Source organism: Echeneis naucrates, chromosome 22, assembly GCF_900963305.1.
Source record: "Echeneis naucrates chromosome 22, fEcheNa1.1, whole genome shotgun sequence".
Lineage (NCBI taxonomy): Eukaryota > Metazoa > Chordata > Actinopteri > Carangiformes > Echeneidae > Echeneis > Echeneis naucrates.
In genome coordinates, this window is record NC_042532.1 from 20,422,902 (window position 1) to 20,438,499 (window position 15,598).

The window sequence follows — 15,598 nt, forward strand, 5'->3', positions numbered from 1 at the left end:
GAAATGTGGCGGCTTGTGTTACAGACTCATGAGGGGGGGTCAGTGGTGGTACCTGGAGATGAGGAGGCGGAGGGGGAGGGGTTGGGGAACGTTCAGGGTGTTTAATTTCAGAAGGCCAACAGGTGCCCCTCACCTCCTGGGAGTATTAATGCACTATGTCGGTTTATAGTGAGCGAGGCGGCGCGGCGGGCGCGGGCGGGCGCGGCGAACGCTGCCTCTGAAACTGACCACTTGGAATGCCCCAGGTCGGCCTTTGGGGAATGCAACAGACAGACATTAAACCTGGGAGGGGGTTGGTGGTGGGGGGGTGGAAGGCTGTTGGAAAATAAAACCTCTCTCTCATATATTAAGTTCATCTTGTAAATGTTCTGGCAATTTTACATGTTGGAAAAGACCCTGAGAGGATTTCCCATAAAAGTCATGTAACTGAATTCGATCACATGATCAGAAGGTGAAATGTGCATTTTAGAGTTATTAATATTTAACAATGTCATAAATGTCAACACAATGTAGTAGTTCATGTAATAATCTACGGAATAGACAAAAACCAGAAACAAATTTTTCTGCTTTAATGAGACTAGAAAGAGAGAAAGAGGCAGAAACGCTCCGATGTCGAAGAAAGGAGGTTTGTCATTCTTTTTCCTGAAAGTTATTTTTGGGCAGTTGACGCTTTAATTCGATGGAGCACTGAAGGAAGACAGGAAAAGGGAGAGCGGGATTCAAACTCTCTGTTTCAGTTCAGACCGACCTGAAGCTTCACTTGGTGACGGGCTTCTGAGTGCTTTCATTCACTCTCTCTCTCTGTCTCTGTCTGTCTCATGTCCATTTTTGCAGATGTGTTTGAGTGTGCGGGGATCAAGCCTTGCCTCAATGCTTACTCTTGCAAAAACTTGATTGGCGGATATCACTGTGCCTGCTTTCCTGGATGGGTGGGCAAGAACTGTGACATCAGTTAGTATCAACCCTTCACCCTCATGTGGGGACGTCAGAGCCCGTCCTCTTCTGTCCTCTGGTTTCTGTCCCAGCAGCAAATATTAGAAATTTTCTCGATCTTCAGGCGCAGACAAAGCTACAGAAACATTTGTGCCTGAAAAGAAACCATCTTTCTGAAAATGTAGAATGCTACCGATGCTGATGGGAGAAGAATCTAGCGAGCGAAGAGTTGCAGAGCTTTGGATCTCTGTTCCCTGTGCTCTTATTTATCTCTGTTCGTAGCTGCCACACCCCGGCTAACTCTTCCAGGCTCTTAGACTTAAACCTTTTGACTTTCTGTTTGAGATGCTGGCGTGGGCGTTGTTCTGTCCTCTGCACTTTGGTTTCATTGCACGTCCTCACGTCTCCTGGCCTCCTCCTCCTCCTCCTCCCTGCATGGGTCCCTCTGCTTCGGTTTCCTGTAGTAGCTGCATGTTACCATTCATTTCCGATTGATTTCCCACCCCGAAGAAGAAACTAAAAACGTTCTCGCTGTGATTGATCTCTCCTCAGACGTGAACAGCTGCCATGGACAGTGTCAGAACGGAGGCACCTGCAAGGTGAGACCCGCAGGGGAAGAACACGGAGGTCTTTGTCTGTGTGTATATTTGCTTAATGTAAGCTGACGCAGCAGTGAAGTAATGGAACAAGATTATTAGTGAACATCAAAGCGCCTGTCAGAAGACAAAAGAAGATGCTCAGGGGTATTATGGTTATGAAACTTAGCTGCTGGTTACCAACTTGTAGAGACTGTAAAGTTTGCTTCCCTTTTCTAATATTTGTATACAGGCACAAAGTAAAATGGAAGAAAAATATTTATCTGGATTTAAAGCAGCACATTTATTTCTGATCCAGATTTTTTTATTTATAGAATTTTCATAAATTTTTTACTGACTCATTTGATCACTTTTGGGCAAATTGCACTCATGTTGTTGTCAACAGTGCGCACATAGAACCTTGAATGTGTTACAGGGTTTAGTTAGAGATACTGTGCTCTCATTCCTCTTCAGCTCAGTGACGTTAAATAAACTGTTCAGCCTAAAATCCAAAGTGCTTCCACCAAACCTGAAACAGAAATAGCTTCAGTGATTCATCGGCTGTCAGAATGACTCTTGATGGATTTGATCGTCAGTAAAATCTGAATCATGATGCTCATACAGAACTTTGAGCTGCCTCCTTTATGGCTGGGAACATTTTGTCGCACACTCACTCAGTCGGACGGTGAAAGGAGTAAATTGCAGGCTCTGATGTTTTGATGACTGTCTTTGCTAACTCCTTGTCTCGTCTTGTGCCAGCAGGCGGCCAGAGGCTATCACTGCCTTTGCCAGCCAGGATTCGTGGGACGTCACTGCGAGATTCAGAGGAACCGCTGTGCCAGCAGTCCGTGCAGGAACGGGGGCCGCTGCCACACCCTGCTCGACGGATTTATGTGTGAATGCCCCCAAGGTTTCACCGGTACGACCTGCGAGGTGAGGAGGACTTGATCTGGAAGAAGTCCGGAAGGTGCTGCTACTTTTCACTTAGATTTTTACTTTAGAACTTTCTGTTTTCAGGTGCAGAGCAACCCGTGCAGTCCCAACCCCTGTCACAACAAGGCCCAGTGCCACAGCCTGAGGGGCGACTTCTACTGCAGCTGCCCCGACGACTACGAGGGCAAAACCTGCTCTGAGCTCAAGGACCACTGCAAAACCAACCAGTGCCAAGGTACCACACCTCTTTTACTGTCCGACTGGAAGATGGAGAGTCCAGCTAATGACCCTATTCAAGCTTTTTTTTTTTTTTTTTTAAGTGATTGACAGCTGCACCGTTGCCGTGGCAACCAACAACACCCAGAAGCGCGTGTGGCACATCTCGTCCAACGTCTGCGGACCCCACGGCCGCTGCATCAGTCTGCCTGCAGGGAACTTCAGCTGCTCCTGTGAGCCGGGATTCACCGGCACCTACTGCCATGAGAGTGAGTCATTATTAGCCTGACATGCACGCACGCACACACACACACACACACACACTATATTTATCATCACTTACCATCATCAGGAACAACATGATTCTTCTGGTAATTCACACTCCTCTTCCACTAATCATCGCTGTCTGAGTTTGGTTTACAGTGGACGGGAAAATTAAAACACAAGAAGGAAATCCAGAGCAGGAAATTTCTGCCAGGGAGATTATTCTGCCTTGATTAAAAAAATTGCTTGCATCCAAATTCCCAGCAGTCTTTGTTTTCCGACGTTCACAGGATGCTTTTCTGATTATTCTGCTCCTACTCAAACAAACACACATTTTCCAATTCTCCAAAAAAAGTAAAGGTTTATTTTGTAAATATTTCACATTCTTTGGCTTTTATTCTCTCTGCAGATGGAATAAGTCAGTCTAAGTAATGTAATGTGAATATAAACCCTCACTTTGTCTGCAGATATCAATGATTGTGCGTCGTTGCCCTGCAAGAACGGAGGAACCTGCATCGATGGGATCAACTCCTTCCAGTGTTTCTGCCCAGACGGCTGGGAGGGCAGTCTGTGTGATGTCGGTGAGTGTTTTCAGGATCATGGTGAGCAACAGCTCAGCTACACAAAGCTTTCATGAGTCACATTTCCTGAGAGAATCCATCCTCAGACTGAGAATCCACACAGAAATAATGGAAGGATTGTTTATCGGTCAGTGTGCACATTTACAGATGACACTGTGACTTATATTATTACTTATATTGGAACTCCGTCAGGTGGTGCAATCAATTCAGAATCTGAGCTGGCTTGCTGTTTGTTTTAGATGTGAACGAGTGCAGCAGGAATCCGTGTCAGAACGGAGGCCAGTGCGTCGACCTGGTCAACGACTTCTACTGCAACTGTGTAAACGACTGGAAAGGGAAGACCTGCCGCTCCAGTGAGTCTGTGTAGAAAAAGCGTTAAAATATGTCTTTGTACTAACTCTTGGGGATCAGGTTCACAGACTTGTGACGGTAAATCAAAAGTCTAAATTCATTATTCTAGAATTTAAATCATGAGTTGAATTTGATTGGTATCAATGGGAAAAAAAAGCAGAGTTCATGACGTTCTCATAATTGCTGTCTTTGTCTTCACTTTCCCTCTCCAACATGTCAGCTCACATATGTTTTAACTAGCTCAGCCTCTTAATCTTCTATCTGAGGTGTGATGGCTTTGCTGGCTGCTGTGCAGGCTTGCCCCCCCCCCCCCTTTGTAGCTGAAGTAATAGCTTTTTAACACTGGCGCTGAGTCAAGTGTTTGAACAATTTTTTCCCATGCTGCTTCGGTCCAGGTGAGAGCCAGTGTGACTCCACTACCTGCAGTAATGGAGGGACGTGTTACGACCACGGAGACGCCTTCCTGTGCAGTTGCCCCTCAGGCTGGGGTGGCAGCACCTGCAACACAGGTCAGGAGCATGCTGCACTCTAATTAGACTCTGTTAATAACAGGTTAATAAGACGATGCCAGATCGCCCTGTCATGACGTGTCAGACTCTGTCGTCTGAAGCCAAGAGGCAGATCTCCCAGCGTGATCCGGTCAGCGTTTGAATATTTCCCTGTGTTTTTTCTTTTTGTTTATAGCCAAGAACAGCACATGCGACTCGGGCCCGTGCGAGAACGGAGGGACGTGTGTCGGAGCTGGAGACACCTTCACCTGCATCTGCAAGGACGGCTGGGAGGGGCCCACCTGTGCTCAGAGTGCGTCCATGATGAGAGCGTTTGAGATAAATGTCACTGGACTGTAGCGCGGTCGTTTCCTTTAGAACACAAACTGTAATCCAACAGCTTTCTGAGTAATCCCCTAAGAATACAACACATTTGAGGAAAAGATTCGAAACATTTAGCGTTAAAACCACAGAGGAGCTCAAACTGAACATTTTCTCTGACTGAGCCCGCCTCATTTTTCAGCCAAAGTCAAAGACATTGTGTCCAAAACTTACAAATATTCAGGTTTTTGACAATAAATAGAGAAAACCAGAAAATGTTTAATGGTGTTGTGATCTGAAGACTCAAAACGACAACCAACATCAAATAACTGGATGATCTTCTGTCTCTTTTAGATGTCAACGACTGCAATCCACATCCATGGTGAGACAGATTTCTTTTTACTGACCTCCTGAAAAACTTTCTCCAGGTCTTCACCTGTTGGGCTACTTCTGGTTGTCGGTTACGTTCATGGCTTTGCTTCTCGATTTGTTTTTATGGAGCTGGAAATATATTGATGCTGTCACTCATTATTTATTGCTCAATTAACTTCAGTTGTTCTGGTTCCATTAGTCTGGTCTGGTCTGGTCTGGAGCCCTAAATCACAGCGACTTAATTTATCCGCGCTGGGTGTGGCAGCTTTGATCTGCCGTTAATTTAGAAACATCAGCTCGAGTTGACATTTGCTTCTCTGCTGAGTCACTTTTGGATAAACTCCGAGCTGAGATGAGTAATTTTTTCTGCAGATTTTCACATCTGGTTCACTGAACCGGATAAATTCTGGACTTTAAGGTGTGGCAAAAATTTGTGATTTTTTTTTTCTCAAACTTTTTTCTCTGGATAATTCCCCCCGGCTGAAAAATTCATTTTACACGTTGGCAGAATGTAAATAGATGAGGGTGGTGTGTCCCCTGATAGCTCCTCTGGATCAGTGGGAAGGACAAAAGCCCCCCCCCGTCCTCTGTCCTCCTCACCCTCCCTTACAATGACTGACAGGTGGATTAGGCTGGTTTTGGTTTTCGGGCGGAGGAGGGGGCAGGAGAGTGTGAAGAGACGCCCCTTTCTCCATTCACCGGCTCGACCTGGGGGGGCAGTGAAGAGTGGAGGTGTTGTGTGGGTGGGGGAAGACGAAGCTCAGTATGTGGTCAGGAGGGATTTACATATGAAGTCTGGACATTGATCGGGGATCAGCTTCATCCTGCTGCCACTCCAGAGTCCCAGAGTGTCCCTGCCTACCCAAAATGCACTGCAGCACTGCAGAGTTCTGGTTTGGTGTAAAGTTGATTATTAAAGGAGACAAAACAGCCGGATATCAAATCTTTAGAATCTGGACTGTGTCTTTATTTACACAAAGATAAAAATCCTCACCCACGATGATGTTCGTGCTTCTACTTGCTCAGATTTTAAATTAGATGCACAAGATTTCCAGCACTTTACTGAAAGAATGTTCTGTCTCTGTAATCTGGGGTCTAAATGAAGCCTCATGTCCTCTCGGAATAAAGTCCCATGAATACACAACTCTCTGAGGGCAAGGAAGGTTTATTTTTACTGAAGCAGAGAGTTTAAATAAAAGACTAATAGTTTAGACACATTTTTGTATTTTCTCTGGAGACGTCTAAAGATGTTGAGGAATTTCCTAAATGTGCCACTCTTCTTTCACATGTTTGTTGACTTCCGACTCTGTCGTTTCTCTGCAGCTACAACGGCGGCATCTGTGTCGACGGCGTCAACTGGTTCCGCTGCGAATGTGCCCCAGGATTCGCCGGACCGGACTGCCGCATCAGTGAGTCCCTGGGAACCGACCGGAGAGGAGGCGTGTGCAGGGATGGCGGGGGGCGGAGTGGGAGGGGTCGGGGGTGTCAGAGGTCAAAGGGCGCGGGGGAGGGGGGCGTGAGCCAATTGTTTCAGGGCGACAGATTAGGAAGCCCCTTTAGGATGACGGTCTTAACCTCTCCCCTCTGCACTGAGCCGAGGTCAGAGCTGAGGTTCCTCAGACGGGTCAGTGCGCTCTCCCGTGGCCTTCTGGGAAAAATCTGTTGAGAAAAGCCTTTTCAGGAGCCCGAGCGTTATCCATTTGAAGTGTTTCAAACCAAACTGGTCGAAAGCCATTGAAGATATTCAAACCTGAACAATCAAATAGTTTTTTTCTTTTTAAGATGAAGTGAAAGAAAGAGACGTGAAGAGAGCGAGAGTCCTCAGATTTCTTCTTCTTTTAATCACTGAAGATTTTTACTGGGAGGAATTTCTCTCAAACCATCAATTAGTTTGTCTTCAGTCTTCAGGAATGTTGCATATTAATAATAATAATTTTCTAAAGGCCAATCAGACAGAAGTTAATTGCTTACAGAGGTGTGGAAATGAAAAGTAGAATATTAAAATAATTAATGATAAGTTAAGTCAAGAAGCAGAAAAGGTTAGAAGAAGAGCTGCAGTGATGAAAATACATTTAAAACAGCTGACGGCGTGTTAGTGGAGAAACTTGGTTCTGGTTCTGCCTGACTCAGTAGACCTGTCCCAGATCTAATGGATGATCTGCAGATCTCTGGTTGATGTCCTTTACGAAGATGTCATGTGTTCTGTGGTTTTCTTCTTCAGACATAGACGAGTGTCAGTCGTCTCCTTGTGCCGAAGGTTCCACCTGCACGGACGAAATCAACGGCTACCGCTGCGTTTGTCCTCCGGGACACGCCGGGCCTCGCTGTCAGGAGTGTGAGTGGAATGGAGCTCCGTAAATAACGTGTTCCTCCGTCTTTTGTTTACTTCCTACCTCAACCTCCATTTTCCCCTCTCCAGTCATCGGGCTCGGGAAGTCGTGTCGTCACGCCGACCTGCAGTTTCCCCACGGCAGCCGGTGGGAGGAGGAGTGCAACACCTGCCAGTGCGTCAACGGATACGTGCACTGCTCCAAGGTCAGTCTTCATCATCCAGCTCTGGTTGTTCTGAACGAGAGCAGGAAGTGACCGTGTCCACGTACCCCCAGGTGAGGTGTGGACGTCGTCCGTGTCTCCTGCCGAAGGCTCCTCCTCCTCCCCCCGCGGACGCCAACCCTCCGTCCTGCCCCGGAGGTCACGAGTGCGTCGAGCATCAGTTCCTCACCTGCTTCTCGCCACCCTGCCACCAGTGGGGGGTGTGTTCAACGCCGGACCCGCCCACGCCCCTGCACACCCAGTGTGAACCCAACAGTGGTTACCTTGACAACAGCTGTGCTCGCATCACGCTCATCTTCAAAAAGGACAAAGTGCCGCTGGTGAGCGACTTTAAAGTTTTAGCGCTCAACATTTTCAAAGGTCCCGTTGATCACAAACAGGCCGTCAGAAACAAAGCAGGGTTCACCTGGAACCTGTCAGCCAATCAGAAGAGAGGTTCAGATATTATATTTGAATATTTTTAAAATACCTTTATAAAAAAATTATAATCCAAAAATACAAAACTACGAGTTGACAGGATCCTGCTTTTTTGTGGGCAGTAAAAAAAATGCAGGAAATTTGAAAGAGTAAAAAAAAAAAAAAAAAAAGGTCTGCAGCAATAAAAAATGAAGAGTCAAACAAAATACATTTTTGACTTGAGGTTTTGTGGTTCAATATCAAAGCACGTCTTTTAGATGTTTCTTCAGCTCCTCTTATCGGCGGAGAAAAACGTCTTCATCCACACACTGATGATGATACTGATCTGTTGTGTGTGTGTGTGTGTGTGTGTTGCAGGGCACCACTGTAGAGAACATCTGCTCCGAGCTGAGGTACCTCCCTGTGATGCAGACGCTGGCCGAGGAGCGAGCGCTGCTCATCCTCTGTGACCAGTCCTACTCCAACAGTGACGCCGTGGAGGTCGCCATGGTGATTATCACACACGCAGACTCACACCCCCTCATTGGAAACCAAATGGACTGGGTGGAGCATTAGCTGCTAGCGTTAGCTCCTGAGGGTCCGAAGGTCTCTCCCTTCATGGATGCCGGCTGAACCCAACTGAGGTTTTTTTACTGTTTGGTCACAGAAACAGGAAGTTTAAGGCCGACAGCTAACCGCTAACCGCTAACAGCTAACAGCACAGTCGGGATGGCTGCCGCCTAATTACATTCACCACCTGCACACTATGAATCATGGGATAGATTGGACCGCCAATGAGCCACCTGTCGGACACTTGGCTCCTCAAACAGAGCGGGGGAACGATGTAGCATCGCCATGGTAACAGCCAATCAGAAAAAACCACAACAGTTTCAGCCAAATGATCTAGATCACCGAAGATCCCCTGAAATTTCCATCAATTAATTAAATCAGTGAGCCTGATTTATATCAATAACTGTATAAAATCTATTTTTTCCACAGTTATTCCATAAATACGGTCCATATTTAAAAAAAAATGTTACAGATGCAGGAGCTCTCTCCATTTTCCATCTCTTTTTTAAGTCGTATCTAATTCCCATCACAGTAAATCATTTCCAGAGGAGTCCAGTAAAACTCCAACCTCCTTCTATTTTCTGCTCCTTTTCCCTTTCTTCTGTAAAACAGAAGGGGAACGTTTGAAGGTTTAAACATCTGGATGGGATTTAGACTCTTCTGTCGAAGCACCTTGCTGATTCCTCTTTTACTTCTTTTCATGATCCGTCTTTTACGTTTCCTGCTTTTATTTACTTTTTTCCTCCTCCGCCCAGACCTGTTTCTCTCCCTCTCTCGGCCACCCAGACTCGGGGGGGAATCAGTCACTTTGGGGCTGTAAGCTCTTAATGGAGAGGATTATCTTTTGCTCCTCTGATGGTTGCAGGCTTGTTTTGAGCGGTAGATGCAGGAAGAGGAGTGGAGTCTGACATCCACCCAACAAAAAAAGAAAAACCCCACAACGAGGCTCTCAGTAGGAACTTCACTCCCACTTGCTGTCGACTCGCGTTGCAGAGAAACGTCAGCGTTCGTCTCCGAGTGTGGGTGAAATCTCCCATCGTTTCAGCGAGCTTCCCGGAGTGCGGCCGCTTCTCTGACCCCCCACCCTCCCTTGAGTCACGCCAATTTATTCTCAAGGAGAAAGCTCTGGGTGTGTTTGTAAACCTCTGGACCGATCAGCAGGCCTCCGACCTGAGCGGGAAAACAAGTGGTTCAATATGTTTGAGGTGTGTCGGAGCGGCTGAAGCTCTTCAGCTGAGTCGAAGACAGACGGGAATCAGCAGTAACATTTAAAAATTCAATTCAACTCAACAAATCCCCAAAACACAAAACTGGAAGGAATGAATTGGATCCCATTGCCTCCTGAAGTATCCATACTATGAACTTTATCTGTCTGATTTCAGGATTAATCCGCCGATAAAAATAGACCCCATCTAATGTCCCCATTTACTTCAGGAGAAACTCTGCATTTAACAAAACACCAATCTTCCTGCCTGGATCATTTCAGGTTCTCAGGACGGACGCTGCGTCTCCTGTGACATTACCTGTCAATCAGCCTGGGGGGGCGGGGTCAGAGGTACATGAATGAACTGCTGATTTCCTCAGGACAAGAAAAGAGGAGTGTTTGTTCCCGGCAGAGCGGGGAACCCAGCTGGGATCTTCCCTATTGTTTGTCTTAATTGAACTGCACAAGACACAGCTAATCCCTCTCTGCCTCCCCCCAACTCACCCTCACCCGCTGCTCTCACCCTCCACACCTTATTAGGCAATTAAATCCACCCTCTGTGTCCCAGCAGGGGAGTGGGGGGGGCAGGCTGCCAGATGTTGGATGAATGTGTGTTTTTTCTTTTTGTTTTGTGGCGCGAGAGGATCTGTGCTGTCAGACTCACAAATCAGAGTTTGTGTTTCCCTCTAATGAAACTTTTACACTACCAGATTGTTAAAACGGGAAAATTTGACTTTTTAGCTCCGAAACATGAAATCAGCGTCTTTGTCTGATTTACAAACAGAGACACTGACTTCCTGTCTGTCTCCGTCTGTCTCTTCAGTCCTTTGAGCAGGACGGCCGGTCGAAGGACGACGACCGTGGTCAGATCCAGAAAGCAGCCAGCGCCATCATCAGCGCCCTGTCCAAACGCCACAACAGCACCGTCATGCTCGCCGTGGTGGAGGTCAAAGTGGAGACGCTGGTCAAACCTCCTTCAGCCGGTGAGTTGGAAGAACCCCCCCCAACAGAAACTCACATTTCTAGATCCAAGGTGTTTAGCGTAGCTTAGCACAATGAATGACGTGCTGTCTCCTCTGACTGCGTCCCGAAGGCTACCTGGTTCCTGTGCTGTGCGTCATCTTCAGCCTCCTGTGGATCTTCTGCATCGTCGTCTGCGTCTGGTGGACCCGCAAGAGGAAGAAAGAGCGCGAGAGAGTGGCGAGGTCCGAGGACAGGAGGGTCAACAACAAGCTGGAGCCTCTGCAGAGCCACGCCCTCAAGGACAACCGCGACAAAGACATTCAGTACGAATGCAAGAAACTGATGGGCCCCTCCGAGAGGACGTGTGACGGGGCCGAGGGCGAAGAGGACGGGGAGCAGGAGGCGGAGCAGGACGAGGACGAGTGCCCGCCCCAAAAATGCTCCGTTGTGGTGGCGCAGGACAGGGGGGTGATGGGAAAGGGAGGGGTCATCTGCACGTCACGCAGCGGCCCGGTGAAGGCGCCACACCGGACGGCGTACAGCCCCAAAGACAACAGGTGTAAAAACCTGAACGCCGCCAAGCTCGGCGAGGACATCAAAGACCATTACGTGTGAACGCATCACAGGAGGGAAAGAATCAACGTCACTGACTGCTCGAACCTTAAAAGCACCAAAAGGAAGATTACAGAGGCTTTAATTTTTTATTTCTTCGCTTGTCGCCTGGAGGCTGACTTCACCACAACGTCACCTACAAAAATAATAAAAACAAATAAAAAAAAAAACACATCACACCTTCTGGATGTGCGGATTTAATCATCACACTGTTGGAATCAAGAAGAACTGATTTTTTTTTTCCTTTCTCTTTTGCTTCTGGAGAACTCCAGCTCACTTCCTGTCTGCCTTAGCCCAGACCTGCGGGCCTTTTTCTACTCTGTGGTTTTATAAAAAACAAAAATACTACAAAAAAAAAAGTTTCTATAAATTGAAGTTGTTTGGAAGCTGGAGGATCAACTGTATGATACCTGGCATCAGACATTTTTTTTTGTTTACATCCATAAACATTTTCCATTCTTGATCAAGGCTTACATATACCCTTTCAAAATAATGGTCACTGCTTCCTGGGAGTCTACAGGTGGTTTTTCAGTATTTGTTTGGTAGAGAAGTGCCTTGTCTCCTCCTCTGTCTCTCCTCCTATAGACTTTATGCAGATTTTAAATCCATATAAAGGGAAAGATGTCCTAGTAACAACTCTTCATACCGCAGTAAAGGTTATTTTCTTTGTGATGTAAATATGTAAATATGAACAAATGGCTGTGTATATTTGAGTTTAGTAACTTAAGTGATGCTTTGTATCATAGTTATTCTAAATAAGATTGTTCTGTGTCTGTTTTTGTTTTTGTTTTTTTATGATGTCATTCCGTTTCTTAGTGTCTGTTGACACTAAGGGAGGTTTTATACAGATTTTCGGACTGTGTCCAGAGTCTCGCCCGGCATCGCTTTAAAAAGAAAACAGGTCGTGGTCGTTTGTCTCGTTGTGTTGTGTTTATTAGACAAACGGAGAGCTGGATGTTGGAGGTCTGTCCTATCAGATGGTGTCAGTGTGACAGTCCACCTTCACCTTCCTGTAAAGTAAAAGTCTTTTGGGCCGCCCGACTGCGTCCAGAGGTCAAAATATTTTTTTTTTCTCCCTTTGAATCTGAGTTTCAGTCCCTCCGAACACAACCTGAGTCATTTGATTCAATTATGTCCTAAACTCTTTTCCACTTCAGTTTTTTTTTGACAGCTTTTAATCAGCTTCCTTTTCCTGCCAGATGTTTCTAAATGTTAAAAGCAAGAAGTCTCCATATTTATTTGCTCAGTAGTTTCCCTGAAAACGACAGAAGCTCCTAAATTCGCCCACTTTATTAAAATGTTCCAAGTTAAGTTTCCTCTGACAGATAACGTGACAACATTATTTAAAATGAGAAGTGAGAAAACAGCAACATGCCTTCCATTTGGGGAATTTTGTTGTTCCAGTACACAAATTAAATTGTATTGCTTCTCATCTTTGTAAGATTTCAGTTTGGTCAAGAGGTTTCTATTTCTGGTCCACACTTAAAGGGTCAGCGGGTCCAAACTGCTTCGGCCTCTCTTCAGCTTTCGGGGTATTAAGTCATCGTTTTCCAGTCACACAGGGCAGCAGGGGCTTTATTGAGCATAAATACCCCCCCACCCCTCTGCAGGAGGCACCTTCATGACACCTGTGCTGAAAAACCTTTGTGGGAATCTGCGGCAGTAAACGAGTCTGTTTCCTAATTCTCTCTCCCCGTTTTAGCGCCGCCTCCCCTCCTGTATCTATTCTGGTCTAATGAAGGGAACAAGTTGTGTTGTTGTTGATGTTGCTGACTGTTGTGGTTGTCGTCCAGTGTTTGTAAAAAGTCTGTTTCTGCACTAAGAACACACAGGAAGAGAGAAACGTCGAGCATTACCTCCACAGCGGTAGTGAAAAATGAAAATAAATATTGTCACTATCTGTGGATGAACATTGTTTTCTTTATGTTGTGTTTTTGTGAATGAAATCATTGAAAAAAATCCAAATTCATATTCTGTCAGTAAATTTAAAGAGAAGAGGCTGAATGTGCAGAACATTGTAATTATTTTGTACAAATCTCGGTAAAAGTCTTGGTTTGTTAGTGGAATTTTTTTTGTTTGTTCTTAGAACAACTATTATTTATTAAAGCATTTTATACCAAAGTTTAAGTTGTTTTTGTGCTTTTTTTTATGTGAATTATTGTTGATTCTACGACTTCTCTTCCTGTTGTAGGACTCGGATCAGCGAATAATCTTTGATAGGAGATCACAGAAGCAGCTTCTTATTTTATTAAAGTTACAACTTTTATTTTCTCATGTTTGTTCCACGGGTCGTAAGAATCTTAATTTAATTTTAATTTCATGATGCTCCAGCAGTCTGTCTGATTCAATAAAGGCTACTGACTGAAATTACTTCTGGTTTGAGGTTTGCTTGTTTTTTTTGTCTCATGAGATATCTTGATACATTTTTTTCTTTTCATGTCGTATTGAGTCACTAGAGAGGAAATTTTATATTAAAAGAATAAACTAAACATTGAGAGTTGGTTCCTTTTTTAATTTTACTGCCAATAAACTTTTGGGCAGCGTATTTCACTGAAACTTCCTGTTTTTTGATTTCAGCTTGACGTCCAATAATTTCTTCTCCTATTGACTCATAAGTAGCCAATCAGCTGGCTGTCAGCCTCCCGCCTCATTTAGCAGCAGACCAATGGGCTGAGTCCTTGGCGTGCCTCCATCTGCCACTTTAATGACGGTGTGGGAAATGATTAACACGAGCCCGCTCTGCTTGAAAGCCTTCCAGCAGCTGTGTTGGATACCCATAATGCTTGGTGGGACGTTATGTGCCGTGCCGTGTGGTTCATTAACCCGACAGTTGTTTTGGGAAGAATGGGAAACGTGTCTGGAATCTCGGATGGCGCGGTGCTCGGGGTCACATGCATGTGCGGGGCACGCTCGCTGACCTACTTGGAGGGAAGTACAATGAAGGAGAAGGAGGGACAGCGGCGTAGTAAGAGGAGCGAAGGCCGGCGATGGCATCAGGGTCACGCGTCATCCCACAACGCTCATACCAGATTCCTGCAGGACGGCTGGCGGTCCACAGCATGCAGGTTTCCCTCCACGCCACACGTCAGTAAATCATTCCAGCCTTCGAGCTTCACATTACGTTTCCCAGAAAGGCTTTTGTTGTCAACAGCCACAAAAGGTTTCTGCTTTCTTCTTCAGTTTATTCTCAGCACATTCCCCCTGACCGGAGGTGAAGCAGTTTGAGGGAGATAAAGATGTCAAAACACTGAAAATAAGTTAAATAACAGGATGAAATTATTATTCCGTAAATGAAACAAGATAAAAGTCACTTACTGTCACAAATGAGCTTTTAGCTCGAAGATCATTTATATGATCCAACATGTTGGACAGACGAACCGTGAAACAACCTCATCAGAAAAACTTTAATTCATTTGATGTGCCGTCAAACTGACTGACAGGAAGTTCGTTTTTTTTTTTTTTTTTGTTTTGGTTTGTTTTTTTCGGGGGGGGGGGTTAGTTGACTGAACCAATTCGTTCACTGACGAACAAAGAAGGTGTCGATTGATTGGCTCTCCTTCCGTCACATGGCCTCTTCATCCAGGAAACAAAATGGCAGCAGGCAGGAGGAAGTTGGAAAAGTGGGCGAACTGAAGGAGAAGCCGACAGACGGCCGCCATCTTGGCAGAGAAGTTTTTCACACGGTGAGCTCGGACATTTTCAGGTCTGCTGACCAAAAGCTCTCACAGTAACTGGACATCTTCAGAAATCAACTAAATTAAACGTCCCACTGTAGCTTAAGCTGCTTCTTTGCGCTCCACCTCTGCTGAGGATCCGCGTGGTTGCAGCTCCACATGTGATTGTGTTGATGAGTCAATGGGACACATTAATTGAAGATTACTGAGGGACACGCCTGGATGACGCTCGGCCCCACGGAGGGAAAAACCGCGCCGTCACACTCCATTTGACGCTCGTCCTCCTGGATCATTGAAACCACCAACACAAAGCCGTCTCCACGGTGATGTGTCCGAGGCTTCGCTTGATGTCTAACCAAAACTCTCCCAATTTTCTGCACGCAGGCGGACAACAGACAGGAAGATGGATGTGCTGCCGTCGGGGAGGAGGGACGATCCGCCCTGCAGACAAGGTGAGAAAGTTTAACAGGCCGAATGAGAAAGATTCACCAACAGACGAAACAAGACGAGTTTAAAGAAACAACCAAATAAATTCATCTAAAACAGCCATCACTCACCTTTAACACCCATCATATTCAGTAAACCTCTATCA

At 45.8% G+C, this 15,598-nt stretch overlaps 1 protein-coding gene across 4 annotated transcripts in view; it reads left to right on the top strand.

Moving 5' to 3' along the window:
* Positions 1-13,699, top strand: part of LOC115035336 (protein jagged-2-like) — a 38,343-nt gene extending 24,644 nt beyond the window's left edge. The window contains exons 10-26 of one of the 4 annotated variants that reach the window (XM_029493067.1): positions 835-951; positions 1,486-1,532; positions 2,268-2,441; positions 2,526-2,676; positions 2,762-2,926; positions 3,389-3,502; positions 3,742-3,855; positions 4,249-4,362; positions 4,538-4,654; positions 5,017-5,044; positions 6,358-6,443; positions 7,256-7,369; positions 7,454-7,569; positions 7,641-7,907; positions 8,362-8,493; positions 10,581-10,740; positions 10,851-13,699. In XM_029493067.1, coding sequence (XP_029348927.1) covers positions 835-951; positions 1,486-1,532; positions 2,268-2,441; positions 2,526-2,676; positions 2,762-2,926; positions 3,389-3,502; positions 3,742-3,855; positions 4,249-4,362; positions 4,538-4,654; positions 5,017-5,044; positions 6,358-6,443; positions 7,256-7,369; positions 7,454-7,569; positions 7,641-7,907; positions 8,362-8,493; positions 10,581-10,740; positions 10,851-11,335 — 2,501 coding nt within the window. In that variant the 3' untranslated portion in view covers positions 11,336-13,699. The remainder of the gene's footprint in view (positions 1-834; positions 952-1,485; positions 1,533-2,267; positions 2,442-2,525; positions 2,677-2,761; positions 2,927-3,388; positions 3,503-3,741; positions 3,856-4,248; positions 4,363-4,537; positions 4,655-5,016; positions 5,045-6,357; positions 6,444-7,255; positions 7,370-7,453; positions 7,570-7,640; positions 7,908-8,361; positions 8,494-10,580; positions 10,741-10,850) is intronic. The other 3 variants (XM_029493068.1, XM_029493069.1, XM_029493070.1) reach the window with 3 other exon arrangements.
* Positions 13,700-15,598: the final 1,899 nt, after the last annotated feature.